Below are 25921 nucleotides of genomic sequence, written 5' to 3'. Positions count from 1 at the left end.
ATAAAGGTCATATCCAAACGATTATGTATTTACCAGGGGAAAAACCGTGATATCTTGGAGGTCTATAAAACATAACATTATCGCTACTTCTTCGAATCATGCACAAATTATAGCTCTTCACAAAGCAGTTCATGAATGTATATAGTTAAGATCCATAATTATGCATATTCGAAGTACATGTGGTTTGAAATCTACCACAAATGAACCTACGAGCATTTATGAGGATAATGCTGCTTGCATTGGACAAATGAAGCAAGGTTACATCAAGGGCGACAACATCAAGCATATATCGCCTAAATTCTTCTATAATCAGCTACAACAAACTCTCTTCAAGATCAAAGTGAACCAAGTCCGATTTGTGGCTGATTTATTTACTAAGTCTGTGCCCGAGTCCACATTCGAGAAACGTGTGGAATGTATTGGTCTATGAAAATTATCAGAACTCCCATGATCTTAATCATCAAGGAAGGATGCAGACAATAGGGAAAGATGTCTCCATGTTTTGACCTCGAAATGTGAAAGGTGTGTTATAGTACTTCCCTTTGACTGAGGTTATTTTTGTCATACTGGGTTTTTGTTACTCGACAAGGTTTTTAATAAGGTAACGTCAGAAGCACTAGTGTTTGGACAATACAAGAGGGAGTGTTAAAGGAAACCAAATTATGTGTGTCTGCCCCAAACATGATTGCTTGTTCTAGTTGTAGTAGGGTAGAATATTCTATATCTTTTAATCTATATTTGATTAAGATTCCTTGTACTCCAAGATATTACAGTTGTAATTTTCTATATAAAGAAGCCCTTATTGTCAATGAATATATTAAGTATTCTCCCAAATTCTCTTGTCCTTAAACAAATGCAAAGATCTTTTGTGCAATAACAACTAAATTCAAGATTCATGGTTAGTGAGATTTTGATTTCAAAAGGAAACATAAAATAAAATTTTAAAATTTGAATAAAGTAAACAAAAAATAAATAAATAATGAAAAAGATTAAGGTACCCACATGTGTTCATCATGTGACAACACTTGTTGTGAAACTTGACCGAAATTAACGAGAATGTATAAATTAGCAAATTTGAGAAAAATTAGTGTGTTATTGGGTAAAATTAATAAGTTATTGTATAAATTGACAATAGATAGAAAACTCTTATGATAGTTCGTCCAATACTAAAAAGGCCTACTTAAATGTAATGGTAATATTAAATGTAGAACTACAATACAAACAAGAGCTAAAAATGCCTACTTAAAACACAAAGCCGGGAGTAATTTAGGTCCCGTTTGGGATTGCTTCGCTTTTAAAAAAATTAGTTTCTGTTTAAAATTTTAGATTTTATTGTGTTTGGTAAATAAATAAAAAGCAGCTTTAATTGAAAGTTATAGGTCACTGACAGCAGATTTTAGAAGCAGCCTAGAGGTTACTTTTAGAAGTTGTTGTGGATCAAAACACACTTTGCAGTTGTTTTAGATACTAGCAGCACTTTTAAAAATATTGAGAAACTATTTTAATTCACAGCTGATTATTCTCACAATACAGCAACAACATTTTTTTTTTAAAAGTCACAGCAATCCTAAACTAACCTTTAGTGTTGGTATAGAGACATGACCAATTGCTTTTTGAGCTAGGTACGGGTTCGGTACTGAGGATAGTGTCATAATGGTGCCTTGTGCTCATATAATTTATGGGCATTCCATTTTCGTGGTACCGATGATGAGGCATCAGCCAAGAGCTAGGTGCCAGGAGGCTTGACGCATGAGAGGCATGGGGCATGGGGCATGGGACATGGATCATGAGGCATGCGAGCGAGTTGGATAAAGAGGATGACGTATTGTCCTTGGGGGCACATGTCCTTTATTTGGAGGGACTTGTAGTTGTAGGCCTTCGATTTGATTTCTCTTTGACGGAATAAAGAGCATGAGGTATTGTCCTTGTGGGCACTGGTACACGTCCTTTATTTAGAGGGACTTGTAGTTGTAGGCCTTCGATTTGATTTCTCTTTGATGGAAAAGAACAGACAGCAACGTGGCAAGGGACGTGTCACATAAGAAACCTGGTTCAAAACCAACAGGCAAATTACGCTAGGGCATCTAAGAAAGCAAAGGATTTTTTTTTTTCCTTCTTGAAACGATTTGGTTTACATGAGTTTATTACTCGAGTTAAGAGATTCTGCATCCACATCCCCTTTTTCTGATTTACTGACGACTTATATACATTCGGTAATCATAAATAAATATTATGACTGAAATAAATTCAAACTCTAATTACAATAATCATTATTTCCTTAAGGCTACTAATGATCAACAAATTACGAGTACTACTAATAAATTTGTGATATATAATATTTATTCTCCGTCGCTGCGTAAGAAAAAAACATAACATGTTTTAAATCGATATGAACGTTATCTCAGCCAGATATTTTTGAAAATACGAATCTAGCCCAAATTACTTTTAAGTTAGAATTGTTCATTTTTTTAATTTAGGGTTTATGGCTCATTAACCATGTCTGAACCAGTCTCGATCTGACCAGACCCAATCCGAAAAGTCTGAATTCTAAAGTCCGGGTTCATGAGTTGCACACTCCTAAGTGAAAGGGACCATCACTTCAAGTCCTACTACGTGAACATGGCCAGAGAAATTAAATGAACCCTTTCATGAGTCTGCCCCGTGGACCCGCCTGGTGAAATCACTGTCGTGCAAAAAAAAAAAAATCACTGTCGTCCAATTATCAAACGGCAATTTGGTACGACAAGTCAATGAAAAGCTTGGGACAAAGTCTGGGGAAGCTTCGGATCATCGGATGGGAGAGCAGGAACGAACTTTCGTAGCAACACAGAGCGACGAACACAAGTCAATGAAAAGCTTATTTCCAGAATTAGTAGAATGACATGATACAGAGTCAATGATTGGAATCCACAATTAGAAACTCGATGGTAATGATAGTCGGCTGGACCGCTACGTGTTTTTTTTTTTTTGTGTCTTTCCCAACAAGAAAGCAGCCGAAATCCTCTAAGAAAGTGACTTGGTGTACTGTTAACATGATTTGTCTTCACTTCTTTTTCAACTCCACAATCGTCTTCTTCATGATCCAATATCAATTAGAAATTTGGTGTAAAGTTCTATCACCTTCTTCTTCTTCTTCTTCTCCTTCTTCTTCTGTTTTTGTATATATAAAAGCCACCTCACTGCTTCAATTCAATCCAATTCCACAACAAAAGCCCAATTTCACGATTCAACTTCTTCTTCAATTCGATCAATAACCCTAGTTTTTTCAATCCAACCCCGAAAACCCAACTCAATTCCCTCTGACCCGATTTGCAATCAGACCCAGAATGATGACGATGGAGATTTAAGGTGTGTTCTGGAGGAAGAAGAGATTGAGGTGTCCTGGAGGAAGAGCTCCTTGTTTCTAATATCAATTACGGCTTGCAGCTCCAAATTTCAAGATCCGGCTGATTGCAATGGAGAGCGTTTTGGGTGAAAGACTGGTTGGAGAGCATCCCATGGCAACCCAGGTTGAATTTGGTCACATTTTACACTTTTTTCGACTCTAGCTCGTCCTAATTTTACTATCCATGGGTTTTTTAAGCTTTCTAACGTTGATTGTTTAGTTCATTAAGGATAGATAACTTAGAGCTATATGAGTTTGTGTTCCGTTTGTTTGTGTGTGTGTGTGTGTGGGTGTGGGTGGGTGTGGGTGTGGGTGTGGACACACATATATGCCAACCTCTTCTGGGGGAGACATATTGCTTTCCCATAGGGAGATAGGGAGCTTCGTATGCTGCTTCTCGGTTTGATTATATGCTTTCAACTTATAACCTCTCCTACATAAAGCGCAAAAGTTCAGGCTGTTAGTTGTTACAAATGAACATTGATGTTAAGCTCTGAACTTATATCCTAAGGTAATGTAGTTGTTTGAGTATGCATAATATATATACCAACATGTGTGTAACTTTAGTGAGAAAATTATATATGTTTGTGTTGAGTTATGGAGCTTACATTTTCCAAATCTTGAATTTTGTAGGAATTGTTCCGCACCGTCCACTTTGCAATCTTGACCTTATATGCTGCATGGCAATTTAGGAAAGGTGAGATGCTTTGAACTGAGATAAACATAAGGGAGCAATCTTTCTCCTTTATTTTGTGGAGTTAATCTTATATATGATTTTTGTTCATTGTTGTGTTTGTGTTGCAGGAATAGATGGTTTAAATCTAGACAGTCAGGACAAGGAACAGACAGAGACAACAGAGGAAGCGAATAATGTTGGCAGCAGGTATTACTGTCACCAGTGTGCTGTCCCTTTGGATGTCAATATGGCATACCCTCTTTTCCAAGGCTGTTTTATGGAAAAACATGGTTGTGTCAGCTCGTTGCACCCTCACATGCTGTCGGAGTCAGAGCCTTCTGCAAGTGACACTGATAGGAATGAACCCATGGTAATCCCTCCTTCCAATCCAACAGTCCCGGATATTGTCAACAACAACAATGGTTCAGCACTAAACAGATTGCTTTCTCATAGCCTTGGTTCCCATGATTACAGCAACTATGGCGGCACACACCAGGCGCCGGTAATGTTTTAGCCCACAAGCCTAAATAATCCTCTTTTTTAATACTTGTCTTGCAGGATTTTCCTAACTTTTTATACAAATTATTTCTTGTTTCAGGCACATGATGATTCCAACCCTAGTCGGTCATTTTTACGAACAGATGGCTCTGATCATGCTGTCACCAGCAATAGCGTGCCAGGCCATGCAGTAAGGGTCGGACAAAACTGAAAATCATATATGAATGGTTGCACTGCAACTTTTTTTTCACTGATATTGCTACATATTTGCCTTCTAATTTTTTGTTGAACTTCACAAATATATGAATAATCGTAGAGTTCTTATCACTCATATTTGCAGGTCCCTTATGTTTCAAGTTCCAATAGTGGGTCGCCTCCACGTTACCTTGTTGCGAATGCTGGCACTGACCAGCCACATCATGGGACAAGGGTAGTCATCAAAAACCAATACTATAATTGAACCTCTTGTTTTTGTTTCAATTTTAGGTTGATCTTAGTAATTATGTGGCTTACCCTTTGTAGGTTACTTCATCGGTCTGGATCTTTTCAGCCATTGGTTTCGGATTTGAGGCTGTTTCAGCATTTTTTGATCAAGTTTCCACCCCACAGAAGCCTCACTATGCATTATATGGCATGCTGTTGTCTTTCGTGGCTGTACTGGTTTGCATATTGGACCTCATTCTCAATGCCAGGAAACAAAGCACATCTGAGAATAACATACTTTGGAATATCTTACCTGAAGTTTTTGGATTAGCTCTCGCCTGTATTCAGTTCACTAGCTCGGCCCTGCAGTTTTCATTTCTCTGCAGGCACGCTGCTAATCCTGTGAAAGTATCCGTTGTGCCTTTCTTATTTTTCTTCGTCTTGTTTGCTTTCAAATGTAGAAATGGAAGGAATTAGAGGTTAGAAGTAGGTAGAATATGGTTTCTGTTTTGATTAGGAAAGAGTAGAATATGCTTATATTAGTTACTCATACTGGTACAAGAAACATGGTTAGTGCTGCTTGGTTCTATGTACAGTGTTTATACAAGGACGAAGTAAAGAATGAGAGAGTAGTTACATTTCTTTTTGGGACAAGATCATAAGAAGATGGGATTTCTTGTACTAGTACTCGAGGTGTAGGTAATATGTCCCCCTCGCTGTACAATCATCCTTCTCATATTAATAATAATAACGGGCGTGGGGCTGAGCCTCCCAGTTAGGCTGGGTTCCAAACCCCTTTCAAAAAAAAAAAAAAAAAAGGAAATATGTGGCTAGAGAATTATTACACTAGTTTTCTATTGTTTTTGGTCAGTTTTGTGATACGCTCTTAGCAAGCATATAATTTAAACCTGAAAATGCCATCGTTAGTAAGCAGTAAATAGGGATCGTTCTATTCCAGGGATTGAGAGTACACATGTCATTGTAGGACAAATAAAGAATTAAAATAAGTACAAAGTAAATTATTTACAAAAATAAAACAAAGTATGAACATATTTACGAAATTAAGGGGGGTTTAAATTTAGGGTTCCGAAAATTAACTAAGTAAAGAAAATAAATAAAACACAAAAACATAATTACAAGAATGAAATGAGAGAAACAAAGATCAAAACTAAAGTCATAATCAAATTCGATTCAACCCTAATATTGTTCATCTAAGTCATGAGAAAGAAGTTGATCATGTGAAATATTCAAAGAAAATAATTTCCCATATTTTACTTTCCAATGCTAATTAACCTAAGTGAAAGCACAAAGATTAATCATGTCAAACATGTAATCAAGTTCTAGAAAGCTAGGCAATCATAGCATGTTAGACGCATGAAGAACACATAGAAAAGCTATCAACTCGAGTGTACAATTTAGTATGAAAAAGTCCATCTAATTGCAATCCTTTTCAATTAAATTCAGTTTTTGTCCAAAACTTTTACTACTTTTGATTCAAGTTCACAAAACAATAAGTTGAATCATGTTCTTAAATCTAGCACCAATCATACAAAAACCCTAAGTGTTTCGAACCACATAAGATTAACATACAAGAGATATCAATTAAGCAAATTTAATTAAACAATCTCACAAAAGCAACTAAGAATCACAATATAGGAATTGAAAATCTCATTCAATTATATAAATTTCAGAATTAACAACTTTGTTCAAACATTAATGTCAACTAGAACATAACCAACGAAAATCAAAACAAGGTTACAAAGAAGAGGTCGAATTACACCGTGGATGGAAGATGAGGATGGATGATTGACGTTGTTGGTTCCTTAAATCTCGAAAGCAAGCTTCAAGGATGGTGATGGATGGTGAATGCTCACGGTTCCTTCTTCTCTTCTTTGGCCTTGCTTGAAATCCGTGGGATGCACTGGAGGATGGAGAGAGAAGGAGAGGCTAGACGTTTATGAGAGAGTAATTTTCTGAATTGTAAAGTGTGGAACTCCTTGACGTCAAGAATAGGGTGGTATATATATGGGACGGCAAGAGTGTTGCCCTAGCTTCTTGATTCTTCTATTGTTTTCCACGAAATTATAATAAAATTCCACATCACTTCAACCAATGGTATGATGCCAAGTAAGCCCTTCTTTGTTGTTCAACCAATCACAAAACTCCAAATTAATTCCCTAGTATATGGTTGCCGAAATTCCATGAAGATTTTCTGATTTTTTTTCTCTTTTATTTCGGCCAAAATTCCTTTAGAGAATTTAGGGATGCATCTAGACACGTTTTGACCCTTTTCTTGGTGCACACATATCTTCTTTCCTTAAAAATCTCCCTTGAAATTCTCCAACGTCAATCTCCTTGATATTTTCTGATTTTCACGTTGGCTTCCTCCTTTCTCTCTCTCTTTCCACGGCAATCACACAAAATTTACTCCTCCAAGAATATTTCCTTCCTTAAAAATCTCCCTAGAAAATCTCTTGGCATAATCTTTTATTCTTCTCTTTATTTTCACGCAAACTCTCTCTCTTCCTCATAGGATTTCACGGCAAACAACTCAACACATACTACTTTGCGTCACAAAACCCTAATTTCATGGGCTTTTGTCCAATTGCCGAAAATCCAATTTAATCAAGAGAATTCTTGGGCCATCTTGCGTCACCTCCTTGCCATGTCATCTTCTAAGGTCTTCAAGAAGCTTCTCTCACACCATAACACTTCATCATTTCGAATTCCATTCTTGGTTGACTCAAGAGTCTCGTTTTGGCAGGGTTTCCTCTTCTGGACAGGATTTCCTGGTTGAAACAGGAAAGCTTCTTTTTTTCATTTCTTGCTCATTTATGCAACCCTTTGTATTTCATCTTGTCTCCCTCCAAAACGTTGGCTAGCTCCTCTTTCCATTTATGAGCTCATTTCAGCTCATTTATTCCAAGGACCTGAAAATAGAAACTTTAAAATAAGAAAAGGAAACTTTCCTAAACTAAAATGGGAAACTTTCTAAAAATGAAAAATAGAAACTACAAAACAGAAACTTTCTACGATTAGGAACTTTCCCAATCGAAGAATGGAAACTTTCCTAAACAGGGTTTCTTTAAGGAAATAACGCAGGAAATGTAGGGAAATAGCAGTTAAAACGTCGCATTAAAATGCTCATATCATTTTGTGATAGATCGAGGTTTCTCTATTCGATCGGGGGTCACAACTTCATGAAAGACTATGGTTTCTGGTTCAAATCGGATTGATCGGAGATTGTCGACAAATATCTATTTAAAGACGATGAAATCAATGAAACGGGACCCAAAACCCGAGAATCCGACCTCAAAATTTTGGTTCGGGTTCAATCCGAGTTCAGGAAATTGACATCTTGATCAGGCGCGTGCCCCACCAATAAAGGTTACAATCTACGTCTTCACTTCGAAATTCCATGGCCAAGATGGTGAAACGTGCGCCCAGTCTCATTACTGGTGACTGTTTTCACACATTGCATGTCAAAAACTGAACATCTAACAAATATACAATTCACATGCACTTTGTGGCGTTGTGCCAAGTAAATAAGAATCAGCATAATTTATTGTTATGAATCTAAGTATTGGTTCCCAGGTTTGAGTAGGAGTTATATTGTTAGAGTGGATACGCACCGTTTTAATTAGTCAAGTGACGTCGTTTTGTTGGTAGGGTGCTGCACACTGCACGTGTAATCATAGTGAGAGGCATCAATGAAAAATCAGTCTTTATCTTCTTAGTTTCTTTAGCTTTCTCTTAATTCCTTGCCTCTGCGATGTCATTCCATGGCTACGATCCCGGGGATCGTAACAACTGGTATCAAAGCCATCAACTGGGCCTGTTTCCGGTGAGTCCGGCGGTGTACGGTGGTGGGATCTCCCGCGCTTGTTACAGCACGCATTCTTCTCACCCTCATGGTAGCCCTAGCTACCCACCTTCTCAATTTCCATTCCAACCAAGTTACCCACCTCCACCACCACCTTCCCAAACAATCATCAATGGGTATGTTTTTCCTCACCAATTTTCTTTTCCCAACCCAACATATGTGTCCGCCCGCCACCCTATTTGCTCACAAGCTCAGTCTGTGGTCGAACCAGCCTACCCGGATTTTCGCTCATTTCAGCCTGAGTATGCCATGAATCCATCGATTCCAACATTTCAGTCACCATCAGTCCCCACCTTTTTACCCCATCATTCGTAGTCGGATCTCCCACTACACCAACAACCACCACAACAGCTTCATCACCTGCCTTCGGCTCAACTCTATCACAGCCTATGTTCAGCTCAACCCCATCTCAGTCCCTGTTTGGCTCTTCCTCATCACCGACGCCAATTTTCAATATTCCAGAGCAAAATGAGGTGCTCAACTCCAAGCCCGCCGTCCCCACCATCATGGACGAGCTCGAGAAGCTTCGCCAGCCTCTCTCCGTCACCGTGGCTGAGGAGGTCAGCCTCGCCTCACTGGGCCAGAATCGTGATGCAGAACGCTAACGCGACGACGTCGACCTCGTGGTCTTGGATGAGAACTTGACCGCCGTTTAGTTGCTCCAGGACTTGACCGACGAGGACACTATGGATGAGAACGACGAGCCCGCTCCAATCCTAGTGGATGCGCTTGTCGCCAACAACGAGCCTGACGGCACCACTTATCGCCAGTCTCCACCTCAAATTGGAGGAGCGTATTTTATGAGCTTGAGGCCAATGGAGGTATTTGCTTCTCTATTTGATAATTGTGACTTTTGGAGAGCAGTCTCTACTTTGCTTTCTAAACATAGGGAGCATTACAATCATCTTTCCAAAGCTGTAAGTTACCGTCTTTCACAAGGTGTCTGGGAGGAGCATGATAGTGCATTCAGTATACTGGACTATAGTCTTTTGTTCAATTTAGGGTGTGGGCTAACAAATTCTGCTTACTGGCAAATGAGTTTGCCTCTTGCTGCTTGGCTTGAGAAAATTCAAAGGGATGCAGTTTTGCCTCAAGTGGCTCAGCTCAAGCTGCCTCAATTTTCCCTGAGCATCGAGAAACTTATGCTCCTGGCTGGTGCTTTACAACCTGTTATTGGTTTACTGAGTTCACCTTGTTTGGAAAGCCAAAGAGAAACTGCTCTATTACTTGGTCAGTTAGTTACTGCTGATTTAGATTACCAGGCACACATTGTTCAAAAGAGTGAGTACAACCATCAATTAAGATGCTCGAGTCACCTGATTCACAAGTCAGGGTGATGTTGGCCTTTGCAATTGGGAGGTTGGCACTAGACACAAATAACCAAGCTGGCATTGCTCATTATGGTCGCATAGTGCCTCTAGTCAAGTTACTTAATTCGAAAAATGAATCTCTGCAAAACAATGTTGCATTTGCTCTATATGGTCTTGCAGATAAGGAGGACAACATTGTAGCTCTTATTACATTTGAATTGTTCAGAATTTTGAAGATGGAGAATTCCTTGTTCAGCGAACTAAGGATTGTGTTGAAAAGACATTGCAATGATTAGAGGGGAAGATTTCTGGACGAATATCGAACAATCTATTATATCTGATGCGGGTTATTGATAAGGCTGTTCAAAGTCGAGTGGCTTTGGCTTTTGCTCATCTTTGTAAGCTTGGTGATCCGCATGTCATTTTCATTGAACACAAAGGAATGAAGCTGTTGTTGGGGCTTCTTGAGTCCAAAAGTCCGAAGCAGCAACATGATGGTTCATTGGCCCTGCACAAATTGGCTACAAAAGCCACTCCACTCTCTCTTGATGTGCTTGCGGAATCTCTCACGACTGTAGCCCAAGCTTTGTGCACTACATATAATTTTGGCTTATACGTTTTATCAGCACTGTTCTATGTTTGTGGAAGCTTCTATAATATTGCGGTATTTTTCTCGTCTAGATTCTTCATTGGATAGTGTTGATTTCAGGTCTGCAATGCTCAATTTTATTCATTACTGAGTTTGCCTTGTTCATGCACTAGACTATTTACTCATGACCTATTCTGTCCATGCACTCTCTCTCCCTGTGGCTACAATGTTTCTCACAGATGTTACTAGAGGTAAACCCTATCTATTTGATGTGGCTGTACTTCATTTCCTTTGCCAAACTAAAGCTACCTGCCACCCAAGGAGGTTTGTTGTTGATGAAGTTATTGACTTTCTCAAAAGCAATTTAAAGTTATCTTTTTAGAGGTACTATTTTGATCCACTTCGTCCAAGATATAATTGTTGGTGCTTTGTGATTAATATGCACAAGTTTTTTCAATACATGGTGGGACATATTCATAAGGATGAGCTTTTTATGGCAACATGCTCTTCCACTTTTTATACTCCATTCCATGCACTTGTGAGGAAACTGTTTCTCTTATCACCTATAGTAGTTGTCCATTCATTACAACTGCTTTTGGCTGACATATTGCGAGAAGATGCACAGTTTATCCTTAGAATTATGATGGTTCTCTCTAGGAATGAGTTGATGTTATTGAACTCGAAGAAACAAGGCCTTGAAATTGGTGAGTATCCATTCGAAGCAATGTGGTTGTCTGTAGACGTCATTGAGCTGCATATGAATTTTCTTGAAAACCATATGAAGCTAGATAAGAAGTGCTTGGGATATGTTATGTCTGCCTTGGATGCACCTTATACAATGCAGAAGTTGGGATTCAATTTCAATTATCAGAATTTGCTTCAGTTGCTCTCATCTTATGTTAGCGGGTTTGCTATGGGAGAAGAATTTAGAAGTGATATATTTTACATGCAAACCTGCTGGACTTGGTAAGAAAATGTGCAGACTTGGACATGGGAAAGCACATAATTTTTGCAGTTTAAGTGATGATACACATACACTAGGCTTGCTGATAATTAACAGAGCTAGAGCATTTCTTCTACTCAGAGTCACACAAATTGTCCAAATTACCAGAGCAGCGAACATTTGTCTTGAGCACTGCACAGTTTTTCTTGAGAAAAGAGGTATAGAGAATGTGCACAAATGGGGTTGGTACTTTTTTCAAGCTGCAACTCTAAAAGAATTCAGACAAGAGGATGTAGGAAATGGTATTCCACTAGTCTTTGCACCTAGTATACAAGACAATGAAGAAGTTGGTGGACTTACTGTAAATGATGAAGATGTGAGGGCTGGTGTTGTTTTACATGATGATGGAATGATGATTGTGGAAGATGATATTACTGATGGGGACAAGGAATCTACTATTCCATTGCTTTGGAATATGTTTGTTCATTTGCAGCTACCTCCTTTGGTCAAGAAAACAACATTAGCTGATGGAACATGCAAAATTCAGGAAACTATGGATGGCTCCATTAATGCTGATTCTCCTCCAATATTTTCAGGCTTTCTTGATCAAGCTATAATCATGATTTTGTACTCCTTGCGGTTGATTAGAGCCTGGCACAAGAGCATGGATTACTTGCCATTTGAAGACTTTGATTATCCAACAACACCTAGGTACATATACGTTTTTCTTGGCTTTGGGGTTACTCTCTGTGTGATCACATGTTCAGGACCTATTGTTGTAGACACTGCCAATGGTTGTGGGTTTCAGATGACATCTTGCAGCGGTGCCCAGATTGTGTTTCAGAATGTGAAACTTGAGGACAAGTTTGTTTAAAGGGGGATGAATTGTTATGAATCTAAGTATTGGTTCCCAGGTTTGAGTAGGAGTTATATTGTTAGAGTGGATACGCACCGTTTTAATTAGTCAAGTGACGTCGTTTTGTTGGTAGGGTGCTGCACACTGCACATGTCTTGCTACTGCTCTATATAACCATTTGTAATCATAGTGAGAGGCAACAATGAAAAATTAGTCTTTATCTTCTAAGTTTCTTTAGCTTTCTCTTAATTCCTTGCCTCTGCGATGTCGTTCCATGGCTACTATCCCGGGAATCGTAACATTTTTCTACAAAAAAAAAAAATACTCAGCTTAACCTACCAAATTTACCCACAGTCAAATAACCGTTTCCATCCAGAGTTGGAAAAGCCATACTCCAAGAATGAACTAGAGGAAACGACAAAGCAATCCAGCAGCAAAATTCTGCGACCGAACCATGCTGCTGCAGAAGAATGACATGAACAATTTTCCCTTGTTTATATGTTCTGTTTTCCTTCTTTTCACCACCGATTATCCGCTACTGGGTAAGAATTTCCTATTATCGGTTAAGGCGAAATTATGAAGCCTGGGGTCACGCTCTGATGGAAGATGGATGAGGTGTCACGGTAAATTTTACTACGAACTCACTGCGGAAAAATGCAGGAATTTGTAAACGAAGTTCAACATGGTCCCTATTGTTAAACTTTTCGTATGTTTGTTCATCGATCATGAACTGAGCCTAGTTTAGGTAATTTCCCAAGAAGGAATAGAACAACCTTGAACAGCTTGAAGTAGGAATGTGAACCGACATATATACCAGCGAAAAGGAGAACTAACATTTCTCTGTTATCTTACACAATAAGAAAGTAAAAACAGCACAGGAAGGTTACAGAGTCCAAAATATATGATAAATTCTGCCATGTAGACTGTTCTGCCAACCAAGTTATCACTCAACAAGTACAACAACCAATTCAATTCCATGTTCTAAAGTGAAGCTTGTTTTCGGCATGATGTGGAGGTGGCCAAACTATTTCCTGTCCCCTGAAAATGCAGACTGATGAATATAGTCAGATAAATTGGCGTGAGGTTCTATAATGTAAAACAAATCAGTGTAAAAATGTTTGATAAGTCGCAGCATATGCGTTTACTGGAGTAACAGCTGAGTTCTGAATCTTCACAGGTACAGGAAACAAAATATAGACCAAAAAACTAGTTTTGCACCAAAGATTGGAAAAAGTGTCCATCTTACCATGTAAAATTTTAACTGCTCTTAGTCAGACAGTGTAGCTGGAGTCAAATACAATTTAAGGAGCAACAATCATGGCTGACTGCATTTTCACATACTGTGACCATTGGTTTGTGTCAAGCCTGGCTACATCAAAGTTCTAAGTATAATTTCTTATTGATATCAGAATCTTTTCATAATGGGCTTTATGACAAAGGTTTTAATTGCATCAGGTTAACTATGCTTTTTTTTTAACACTGATTAACTATGCATTTGGTTATATGACAAACAACAAAGATAACTCAATCATCAGTAACAATCTTATTATGGAAAGTAGTTAATTAACACATAATATATTTGCGATCAAAATAGTTAAATTAGGTACTAAGCTATCCCAACATATAAGATTACCTGGAAAATGGATGACAGCGTACACCTGAATTTGGAGTAGCCACAAAAAATTGTTAATAAAAACATGGCATTGCCCCATCCGCAAATCTGCGCACAATTTCATGGCCATGTCACTGAAACAATAAAAGACACAATTACTAGCAGCCTATGCATATATAGAAAAGGCAATTCAATAATAATGATATTGGAGTTACTGCCACTAATTCTCCATGAATGTGGGCAACAAAAAATTCCCACCTATGCATAAACTAGTGCAAAAGCCTTGAGCATCTGGGCAGCACAAGGAAACCCGAAATATATGACAATGCAACCCAGCACACCAGCAATGGACGACCATCAAAACAACTTCATTGAAACAGAAGGGACATATAAACGTACCTGGAATCAAAAGATTAGTTGTCCTCGGCGTCTGATGCACACAAAGGTGGTCACACATTGGGAAAGGGCCTGAAGTTTTGAAAGAAATCTGGAAGTCCAGTAATTTGGGAGTCCAAAGCGGCATTTTTACTTTTCTCATACCCAGCAAAAAACTCAAATGCCCGGGCTTCTTCGAGGTGATGAGTCAAATTCATGGGCTGGCTTTGGCTATGGACACCATTTTCAAACTCACTCTCACCGCTGTACTTTTGGGATCGTATGGTCAGCTGGCTCAGAGCTTCTCTGATCTCATTGTACCCCTCCTCACTATAGGAAGCAATATGGCAGATTTTAGCACACTGTACCATCAATTCACCATACCGTGCAATCTGCACAGACATGTTACTAACCAAACCGGAACTCGATATTGCTGTCTTAACAGTGGCTTCTTTTGTCCACCTTTTATTCACCAACGATTCTGGGAATGTTGTGAGCATCTCAAATTTCATGACAGCAAAAATGTGACAACAGGGAATTCCATCAGACTCGAACAGTTTGCAAGAACACACTAATGTTGGATTGCTTTCATCAGGCTGGTACGACACAATCCACCTCCGCTCAGGCTTTCCATATTGCATCAGCGAAATCAATGATGCACCAGTTTTTGGATGAACACTTCTCGGCCCAATAACAAACTTGGACTCAAAATTAATCTGCTCCTTGATTAAGAGAAAGATGTCATGGGTGAACCTTTTCCCAATCTCCTCCTGCAAACAACGCATGTGGCTGCCATACACAGGGTCATAGTTCTGTGATTGGTAATCATCCTGTAGGACCTGATTTCTTATCCGCTCAATTGTTTTCTCCATCCGGGGCAAGACCTCATACAGCCTCATATAACGGTCAATACCTTCTTCAAGATTTCTATGCATCCTGTCACATCGTTGGGTGCTGCAGATTCCTCCAAAAAAATGGTCTCGTAAAAAGGCCTCCGCCCACCTTTCACGTTTATTGTACATACTAGTCACCCATTCATTGTTTTCCAGCCGGTTCATTGCCACAAAGTACTGCCAAGCCATTTCCCATTCCTCAATAGTAAGTCCAGCAAAAATCAAATGGAAAAAGTGTCTCTGTGTATCCACGTCTTTCAAATGCTGACACACATTTTTCCCGACATGCCATGCACAAAGTCGGTGTCTAGCCCTTGGTATCAAATTCGTTACCACATCGCATATCGCATCATCACTATTTGTGATCACCGAAATTGGTTTTTTCCCACGCATGGAGGTCAGAAAGCATGTAATCACCCAATCATATGTTTCCTTTGTTTCATCTACTAACAATGCATAACCAAAAAGGACTGTGGCTCTGTGGTTATTACACCCGACGAATACAGCCAAGGGCTTGCCATATATGTTGCATTTTTCACTGCTGTCGAAAATCAGAACCTCACCAAAAGCATTGTAATCGGTTAACGACTGCCCATCTCGCCAAAACACATTTGCAAGCCTCCCCTCCTTATCAACACTGAATATGCAATAAAAATGGGGGTCCCGCATTGCCTTGAAATTCATCCAAGTTACCAAAGACTGTGCATCCCCATCCATCACTACTTCTTTCCTTTCACCCTGTGGTTTGTTGTATAATCCAACAAACTCGTAGCCTCCAGCTTGGTGTACCAAGAACTCATAAGCATGGCATGTTCTCACTACAATTTTCCTTGATGCATTAAGCTGAGCAAGGTTGCGGTCCCTGAGGTGTGATCTTCGAAACTGACGATGCTCGGGTCTACCCAAAGCATGGTTGTGTTCAGTTATGAATTCTGAGGCATAGTACACCCTCCTTTTGGTACAAAACCTAACAACAAAACTTGCTGGACAATTAACTCTTGTTGCTCGTCGGGTTTCAGTGCACTGCTTTTTGTGAGGGTTCTGCCCACTGATATTTGTCGAGTTCTGTTGACAATTCCCAATTGAACTTAGCTGACAATTGTCCTGCTTCCCCTTCGACCCTTGCTGATGACTAATAGTATCTTTTGGGGCTCTTCGCTTCCCTTGCTTCGAGCAAACCAACTGTCTTCTAATGACTAGTCCCGCACGGTTCTTGTCAAGCTTCTGCTTCCTTACACTGAACCCCTTCGCTAGAGAATAGTAAGAGTAGAACTTGTCCACTTCCTCGATGCTATTAAACTCAACTTCCTTCAAATCCTCTAATTTCAAATCCTTATACAGCTTCCCTCTGTATCGTGTACAATCTTGCATTTCTGCCTCTTCCATCAAATTTGTGTATTCAATCTCCTCATCCGAATTGTCGGTACTGGATCCTTCTTCAGCGTTTGGGTCCATGCCAGAATTGTAGTATTGTCGGTCAGTATATCGCAAACCACTCTCCTCCATCTCAAACCTGGGAGAGGAAAGCATGTGTTAGCATCTCAATACATAATAAGTTTCTCTCATTAGACATACTTTGCTAATACAACTGATACACTAATTAAAGTGTCCAACAATACAATTGTATTCAGCATTACAACACAGGCTTCTAAACCAAGGAAAATGTCTTAGTATCCTTGTTAGATATGGATGGGTGCCAAAATATACATAAACTACTTATGGATATCATACCTAGTAAACTTAGCTTAATCGCTATAGTTATATTAGTGACCAACACCTATCCCTTGAAGGACACAGAAATAGGTCCTCACCTCACTTCTCCAATCGTGAAAATTGTGTTCTCCAAATCCTGTTAAAGGCATCACAACAGATACTGTCGGCAGACTGATCTAATTTGAGTGCTCAAGTCTTCATTTGTTTACTCTCACTAAACCTGAGAGGAAGAACAGAAGAAACAATTGTGGAATATCAAACAGTAAATGGAAGTGGAACAACGAAGAAGCCACAAAGGTAATGCCAATGGTGGATACTAACTTCAAGTACCTGACATAAGCTGCACAAGCCCACCCAAAAGAAAGAGTCAAACATATTTAGGCACCCCTGTAGCACAAATAAAACATATTAACACACCAAAAACAACAGAGGCTGTAATATTTTCAACATGAGGTTGTTGCCACTCGGAACCTTTAGTTAAACTTTTTATATACTAATGGCCAACAAGAAAAGGAAATGAGGAGAAAATTGGAACAGACAATGAATAATATTACAAAATAGTGAAGTAATTATGCAATTGTAATTGCACAAATGAAGAATACAGTATCATTATAGCAATTCCAGGTTAAACATGCAAAACTCCATGTGTTATAACCAAATCTCTGACTTCCTCTATGCAGCTAGAGTAAGGATTTTTTTCACACAAAATAAAATCAAAGGCTACGACTTAGGTAATGGAGGGTCACCTACTCAGCTATCTTCATCCTAATGAAGAAATCAGAACCCGTATGGTCTAAATGACTGAAATTATAAACTGCCACCATAACAGAAAATCAAGACTTACATGCAAAATGATTACGAACAACACGAATAACTGTAATTGCCAATCTCTACTGAGTGCTTAAAATGTCAAGTGTATGAAACATCGCAGACCACCCTCAACTTTAACTCCCTAAAGCGACAATACTGACAATTTTAGTTGAATCTCAAACATAAAATCCAACACACAATCACAGTTGACATGCAGAACAAATTCACTTCCAAGGCATCCTATGCATTTCAAAATGTACTGACCCAATCCCGAAACCTAATCAGCCACATTGAATTGCTATTTGCCCGGGTTCCTTATCATATCATAACAAATTCACAGATTTCCCTCGGTGAACTACTTAAGTGAGTGAGAAGAAACAACCTTCAAGTACCCGAAATGAACAAACAGAACCATGTAAACATTATACACACAACAATTTCCATAATATAGGAGCAACTCACATTGGGTCCTAAGCATCAACAACATTAGTTTAAAGAATCAAAGCAAGGAGTTTGATCAGTGTACTCGAGACATAAGCTCTTAAAAATTTGCACAAAAACATTATGCCCCGAGTCCCCATACAAATTATGGGTAACTATTCTGACAGCATATCAACTTCAAAATCTTTCCAAGAAATTAAAATTGAAAACTATAGACGATGAAGTACAGAAATTCTCCTCTTAGTAAGAAAAACATGCAGAAATATTACTTGCGGCTTCTCCTTAGAAATATAGGACAGAACCCATGTTAAATCATCAAGCAGTACACAACAGCAAGCTGGAATTACCTTCTTGGATTACAGAAGACAACTCAATCTCTCTGTTCTTTCTAGTTTCTATGTCGTTGTCCCTTCGGATCCTTTTATTTTCTTTTCTTTTTTTTCTTTCTCCCTCCTCGAAGTCCCAGACATAACGGGCCTCTGGGCTGTGTGGCCTAGATTTTTGGCTCATTTGATCTGGGCTGGTTTGGTTGTTTTGTTTTTTTTGCTTTTTGATTTTTGTTTTTGCAGATGCACAATTGGTCTCCCATTTTGTTTTTTTTTTCTTGGATCTCTTGGTCCGTCTCGTACCACAATTGCGTGCACTGATGAGTAGTCTAGAGCCAGGTGTGAAGTGATGTAATTGTTGATTAATTGTGCTTTAGTAGTTAGGTTATTTGAATATGGAGTAGGTTTTAAAGTAAACTACGATCCAAAACTATAACACCACGATCCAAACCCTTACAAAAGGCAGCTTGCTTGCGAAGTCTAGTTTCCTTCCACCATCTAAATTAATAAGCAATTATTAGAGTTAATTTGCTCATGTGCGCATAACTCCACTAATTGTTTATTATTTTTAGCTAGATATTGTATGATTAAAAGACTTAGTAATCTCACTTAGCTCCTTTTGTGCACTGACTGAACAAGGTTGAAATCCAACTTGGCAAGTTTTAACAAAGCTTCATCTTATTATCGACATATAACCAGTGGCGGAGCCACGTTGGGGCCTAGTGGGTCCCTTGACCCACTGACTTTTTTTTAAATTCTGAAGTATGTAGCCAAGGTACATATACGTACTGGTTTGTATAACTACCATGTGGTAGGCCAAGCTCAGTGGTTTCTGTTTTAGTCAACAACAATTTGGTCTAGTTTGAAACTCACTAGTTGATTTTTTGGTTTTTTTTTTTGTTTGTGTCTGAATATTTTATATGTAATACATATTATTCTTTTGGATATTAAGTTATTAACACTTAGTTCTACTTTTGAATTAATTTTCAAAAAAATTAATGTAGTTATAAAAATTTAATATATTTATTAGCTTATTGCTTTAGACAATTTACAACAAATCACTTTGATTTTTATTTTTTATTTTTTATATGAAATATTAATATTTTATAAGTGCCCCACTTAAAGTTAAATCCTGGCTCCGCCACTGCAGATAACTCCTTTTGTGCAGCCAGCGGATGGCTTATGTGCATTGTTACCAACTCAAGGTGAGTGGTAGTGAATACAAGAGCCTCTTCCAGTAAATCTTCTCCACGCAGCCTAAGATGTGATGCTTCGTAAAAGCTTAATATGCCTGACACATCATTGATTAAGCCTACCTTGAAGCTACCATTTGCATCTTTGAACTTATTGAATATATCCACTCATAAGATGATAAAGAAATAAAAATATAGTTAGCCAAAACCATACATTGATTTCTTACGTGCTTACGTACCACATGAAGCATTGTATCCATGTTGCCTTATTAGCCGAAAATCAAGAGCATTATTGTATAGGTCACCATCATCATATCTGAGTTTCGATTTCGAAATGGTAAAACTACTCCTTATGTCATAAGGTTCACCAAAATTCAAATTAAAAACAAAAACTAAAAAATTCTTCAGCAAAATTCAATTTATCCAAAATACCTTTATTGATAAAGCAAATTCACTCAAAGCTTTTTTGGATATAAGGATTTGGGAGTTTGGATTTGGATTTGGAGCCCCTAAATCCAAATCTGTCTGTTTAGTTTTTTTATTTTTGGGTGATTTTGGATTTAAAATCCACACCGTCTTAAGAATTCTGAAATTACCTCTGTCTCTCTCTTGTAAGAAAACTTGATGAACCCATATACAATTCATATTCATATATGATTTAGTTTTGAATTCAAATGTCAAGTGTAAGTTAAGGACTTAAAAAAATCATTATGGTCCAACTTATCACATCTGTTAGAATTTTGAAATTCATAAATATAGTTATGAGAGTTTATCTGGTTTTTTGAAAAAACAGTTGGGATGTATTGTCAGTTTCTTGATGGAAGAAACTGACAATACACACACACACACACAGAGCAACGTTCCAAAGAGGACGTCCATGAAGAAGAAGAAAATGCGGACCGAAACGTGATATATATATATATACACACACACACACACAGCAACGTTCCAAAGAGGACGTTTGTGAAGAAGAAAAAATGTGGACCGAAATATATATATATATACACACACACACACAACAACAACGTTCAAAAGAGGACGTCCATGAAGAAGAAAAAATGCGGACCGAAACGTGATATATATATACATATATATATATATATATATATATATATTTATACAGCAACGTTCCAAAGAGGACGTCCGTGAAGAAGAAAAAATGCGGACCGAAACGTGTCATTCAGCCAATCAACCTTATTTTCACGCAAGTCCCAACCACATCTCCTCCTCTATCTCTAACACTATCTTACTCCTGATCCTTATGCTCCTCCGTCTATTCAACCTCTAAATCCAGAAACATAAACAGATTAACTAGAAAGAATAAATCTTGAAATGGGTAGGGCCTCAGTATAGTAGTATACAATATGGGATATTAGTCATCTTCATCTTCTTGCAGCACCAGCCAGATATCTTCGCCAAATCTCACTCTGTCATCCATCATCAAATTCTTCGCCGTTACCAGATATAGAATCCCTGTTCTGGAAATTGATATAGGAATGATCTGAATCAAGTGAGGAATTTGATATGGGTGCTCTTGATTTTCTTAAATTTTGATGGACTTGGTGCTAGGACGACTGGGTTTAGAGGATTGTAGAAATGGAATCGATTGATGGGAACAAGGGGAACAAGGAGTTGGATGTGATAATTAAAGACTTAAGAGGATTGTAGTGAAATTAATCAACAAGATTCTTGGCAATATGATTAAATGGTGAAGAAATTAGCCAATGCAGGTTCAACCCAAAGAGAAACATATTTGGATTGCTCAGATGGAATGTTATCAGAAAGTGCCTCAGAATTGCGGTTGCTGGCAATTGATTCAAGAGTTGTTGCTTTAACAACATCATCATAAATCGAAAAGAAGCGTTGGTCAATTGCGGTCAAGTGCTAAACAAATTGATAAGGAGAGAGGCACATGTGGCAAAATTGAAAGATTCGGTGGTTCGAAAAGAGCCAGCGTCTAACTCCAGCGAAGCCATGGCTGTGCGGTGTTAGTAAAAGCAAACTTAAAGATTAGAAGAGATGGTGTGGGTGGAACGTACGTAAATCCAAACATGAATTTCCAATTAATTGAGTAGAGCCCAGAAACTGATATCAAAAATTAGAAAAGTCATTTATTGGAGGAACAGATGCCCATAAAATAGAGAAGTAAAATCCTTGATTTTGCGATCGAAGATTAAAACTCAAAAAGGGAGTAGCTGTATCTGAGAAACAGAGATTAGGAGAGAAGTCTAGAGGAGATGAGCACCAAACTACCAATCCAGAAGAAAAGAAAAAAGAAAAAAGAAAAAGATCTTCTATGTCGAGCTTCATCAGTGAGATGCGACCATGGAAACTTAATCGCTGGTTGGAAGGACTGAAATTTAAGATGAGTCTGCTTTTTTTGCCACTTTGTCTCAAGAAAAAACCGAGATCGAACCGGCCACCATGCACGAGTCCCCTCACTCTGGATCCTTCAAGAAGAAGAGGAAGAGGAAGAGAGATAGAGAATATGATATGGGTGGGACCCACATAAAAGCTTTGAAAATCAAGTTGACTCCGTTGAAATTTTAACGACCAACCAACGGATGACATGCATTTGATCCACACTTTTCTTACTTCACAAACGTCCTCTCTCTCTCTCTCTCTCTCTCTCTCTATATATATATATATATATATATATATATAGAGAATATATTTATATATATATATATATATCAGATATTTTGGTCCCTTATGATGCACAAATTATTCTCATTAATTAGTCTCATCACTAAGAGTATGCTGGAGGTGAAATTAGGAGAAGACTAAGATGGAAAACTCAAGTGTGTCATGTAAGTTTGTTATGTTTATATTCTGGTATTTATATATTCTGCAGATACAGGATTGATATAGTGTCTTTAATTCCAAGCCTAAATACACAATCAGATGATGCAGTGATTTCATTTATATTGCTTTACATATCATACAGTTTATACAATATGCATACATAGGATATGCATGATGTTTCAATCCTAAATGCTAATTACGATCACTGCTGCACTCCTACATATATTTACATAGAAATCATTGTTTACATGTGCTCATGCTGAGATAGATTTATAGCACTAGAACAGTGTAATTCTAATAATTGGTATCATAGCGATCTATACTTAGATGAGTACATGTTATTGATGTTCAAACAAATTTCTTTTGAAACAATTTCTGGGAATTTTTTGTTCATATAATCCTCATGCAGTTATCTACATGTATATTGCATATATGATGCATTTATCCACACATGCATGCTCTCACATTTGCAAATCCAATTTGCTTTGAATTGATGTAAGTGAAATTGAGTTCTCCCAAATTTATTATCCATTACCCTCATTCGTTGAGAGGAGGAGAATTAGGGCAATCACCAACCTCTATCACTCCTGTTGATCTCCAGATACTACCTTCTGCCAAGTTGGCGTCGACTCAGGCCGTGCTTCATGAGCAGATGAGTTGTGTATCCAAAATATCAATCCTTGATTTGGTGAGTTCCCTTGAGGCATTATAGTGAAATTATAATTTTATTTGGTTGTTTGATATTAATGTATGCTGCTTACATTGTTAGTGTGTGGCTAGTTTAATTGGTACGTGTTGATGTATTACTTGGATTATAATTGATGGGTGGTGCAATCTGTGTTAATTGATTTGAAGCTATGACATGTGTGATCATATGCAGCTTTGAAAATTTGCATATGAAATCATAGACATGAAATTGACTTAATGGTCAGCAACAAGACCAAATATGGCTTTGCCATTCATACATTACCTGCTTCGTACCATTGGCAACAAAAGTGTGGTGGATCAATTTGGGAAATCAATGACTTGTTGGTGTGATTCAAGAAAAACAAAAGCTAAATAAAGAAGAAAATCCTTGATTCAAATCTATTCATCAAGTACAATATCCAAACAAAGAAACTTATTCTTAGATCTGAAATTCATGTATATAAAATCTTCAAATTTTAAATTTAAATCAAAATGAAAATCTCTAACCAAACGAGTCCTCATATTATATTATAATCGAAAGTTAATATTGTGAAACTAAAATAATTTTTTCATGTCATGAGAATTAGTTATACCATGGATGATGACATAAATTTATCACCATTACAATTTATATATACTTGCTTTTGCACTAATTAATAGGGATAACAAGTTTAAAAAGAAAGAATTATTTGTGTAGGCAGCAGAGAATTTATGTGCGTGGTTACCAATTCAAGGTGAGTTGTAGTGAATACGTACAAGAGTCTCGTCTAATAAATCTTCTCCATAAAGCCCAACATGTGATGTTTCATAAAAGTTTAGCAAACCTGATACATCATTAATGAAGCCTTCTTTGAAGCGGCTTCAAATCTTCTGTCTCCATTTCCCTATCCCCTTCCCTGTCTTCCTATAAAATTTTGACACTTGGCATTTGTTGCCTACTCAGCCTAACCATCTCTTACCAACCTACTAACCCGGTTAAACTCTAACTCAACCCTAACCCAACATCTCTAAATTAAAAAGATAAATTTATATTTACAAAAAATACAGTGAATACCAGACGTATATTTACTAAATGCCAATAGTAAAGTATGAGAGAAAGTGAAATGCTTGCATGATCGGGTTTTGTTTTGTGGTGGAAATCATTCAATGTCGTTGTCCTCCCCTAACTCTTCAGATTGTTGAGAAAACTCAATTTACTTCAGAGACAATATATAGTCGGAGATGAGTTGGAGATACTTTGCTGGTATGGGCAAAAAGAACATGCAAGCCCTCAAATGCCAAAACAAATTAATTTGACCAAAAAAGAGAAGAAGAGTCTAACAGAACGACAACCATTTAATTTGATTAAATAATTTAACATCATTGAAGATGTATCACAAAAAAAAAGAAACCAAATAATAATAGAAAGGTTCATATTATGTCTCTACATAGCATTTTTGAACTGTCAAAACAATATAGAAAACTTTAACTTTCATCATTGATCATCATGCTCTTTGATTTCATGATTCATCTTGGCACTTGAGAGTTTGTGTAAAGCAAATCTAATCCTTCTTCAATAGAAATTGTGCTTGCACTCACACAATGTAGTTATATGAAATTTCATGGAATCAATACAGTAAACACACTAACTATTTCAATATATGAGTACCTGAACGAGTCAAACTTATAGGTGGAACCTTGTTGATAATTCGTCATAGAACCTTGCTGATATTTCGTTACATAACCTTGGGGATGATTTATTACAACATTGAAACCTCCTAAATTATGTGGGTATATTTAGAGTCCCACAAACAAACATATAATAAAAGTAATAAGCATTAATCAAGCATGCCAGAAACGTATTAGTAAAAATAGAAACATTTAGAGACACTTGAAGAAACCTGGACATATTGAAATGGTGGTGTGAATTGCATTTGTGAAGGCAAATCATTTGGCTTGTGAGTTGAATTATTGATATGAAGAACCTGGTGTATTTAAGGATGGTGAAGCAAAAATGTTACTATGATGCATAGCTCCAGCAACCAGACAACAATATAACTAAAGAATGTTACCTCAGAAAATTGAGCTCCATGTAACATATTTTGCTTCTGCTCCATTGTAGCATGCATGGTAGAAATAGGATTCTAGTGCACATATTTTTAGATCAACACACGAATAACTCTAAGCAATTACAAATGGATAGAACTTTTAGAATAATAAAAAATTTCTACTACCTGAAGAAAGTGTGATGGCAGCTAATAAACATCTATTTTTACTGCATATGTCCATACCAGACTTTGTAACATTGGCCTCCTTGCAATTCAGTAAGGTGAATGAATAAGTAAATCATAAAAAATAAAAAATAAAAACAAGTCTTCAACAGTGAAGCTAAAAAAAAAAATTAAGAAAGAATTCCATACCTTTTCATTCAACTGATTTTGTGAAGCAGGAGCACTTGTGGAATTAACAAGTGAAGGATGTGTTTGCAGTTCCATTTATTGTGTTGAATAGAGTTGAACTTGTG

The 25921-nt window shown here is 37.6% G+C and overlaps 2 protein-coding genes and 1 pseudogene across 12 annotated transcripts; 2 read left to right on the top strand and 1 right to left on the bottom strand.

Moving 5' to 3' along the window:
• The first annotated feature begins 2809 nt into the window (after window positions 1–2809).
• LOC112165707 lies at window positions 2810–5663 on the top strand. 2 transcript variants are annotated; one of them, XM_024302319.2, is made up of 6 exons: window positions 2810–3509; window positions 4019–4082; window positions 4190–4563; window positions 4660–4749; window positions 4900–4989; window positions 5082–5663. In XM_024302319.2, exons 1-6 carry the CDS (start codon window positions 3456–3458, stop codon window positions 5457–5459), a joined length of 1050 nt encoding a protein of 349 aa, XP_024158087.1. In that variant the 5' UTR covers window positions 2810–3455; the 3' UTR covers window positions 5460–5663. The 2 variants fall into 2 exon arrangements, with proteins under 2 accessions (XP_024158087.1, XP_024158086.1); XM_024302318.2 differs by having other exon boundaries at window positions 4660–4755.
• Window positions 5664–9551: 3888 nt separating this feature from the next.
• On the top strand, window positions 9552–10872 carry LOC112203684 (annotated as a pseudogene).
• A 2474-nt stretch (window positions 10873–13346) lies between these two features.
• LOC112165470 (protein FAR1-RELATED SEQUENCE 5) lies at window positions 13347–18858 on the bottom strand. Of its 10 annotated transcripts, none has more exons than XM_040506472.1 (7): window positions 18755–18858; window positions 17487–17543; window positions 17255–17376; window positions 14575–16956; window positions 14197–14309; window positions 13810–13945; window positions 13347–13614 (listed from the first exon to the last, which is right to left on the bottom strand). In XM_040506472.1, the coding sequence occupies exon 4, from the start codon at window positions 16947–16949 to the stop codon at window positions 14625–14627; it is 2325 nt and encodes a 774-aa protein (XP_040362406.1). In that variant the 5' UTR covers window positions 16950–16956; window positions 17255–17376; window positions 17487–17543; window positions 18755–18858; the 3' UTR covers window positions 13347–13614; window positions 13810–13945; window positions 14197–14309; window positions 14575–14624. The 10 variants fall into 10 exon arrangements, with proteins under 10 accessions (XP_040362406.1, XP_040362407.1, XP_040362410.1 ...); XM_040506473.1 differs by having other exon boundaries at window positions 13810–13928; XM_040506476.1 differs by having other exon boundaries at window positions 14197–14283.
• Window positions 18859–25921: the final 7063 nt, after the last annotated feature.

This window comes from Rosa chinensis, chromosome 5, assembly GCF_002994745.2.
Source record: "Rosa chinensis cultivar Old Blush chromosome 5, RchiOBHm-V2, whole genome shotgun sequence".
In the NCBI taxonomy this organism is placed as follows: domain Eukaryota; kingdom Viridiplantae; phylum Streptophyta; class Magnoliopsida; order Rosales; family Rosaceae; genus Rosa; species Rosa chinensis.
The sequence above is the reverse complement of the archived record's forward strand: the minus strand, read 5'-3'. Positions and strand labels throughout refer to the sequence as shown.

Coding starts and splice junctions, on each gene's coding strand:
- LOC112165707 (XM_024302318.2), top strand. CDS start 3,456: ATGGAGAGCGTTTTGGGTGAAAGACTGGTTGGAGAGCATCCCATGGCA. Junction 4,564..4,659: donor GCGGCACACACCAGGCGCCG/GTAATGTTTTAG, acceptor TTCTTGTTTCAG/GCACATGATGATTCCAACCC. Junction 4,756..4,899: donor TGCCAGGCCATGCAGTAAGG/GTCGGACAAAAC, acceptor TCATATTTGCAG/GTCCCTTATGTTTCAAGTTC.
- LOC112165470 (XM_040506472.1), bottom strand. CDS start 16,949: ATGGAGGAGAGTGGTTTGCGATATACTGACCGACAATACTACAATTCT.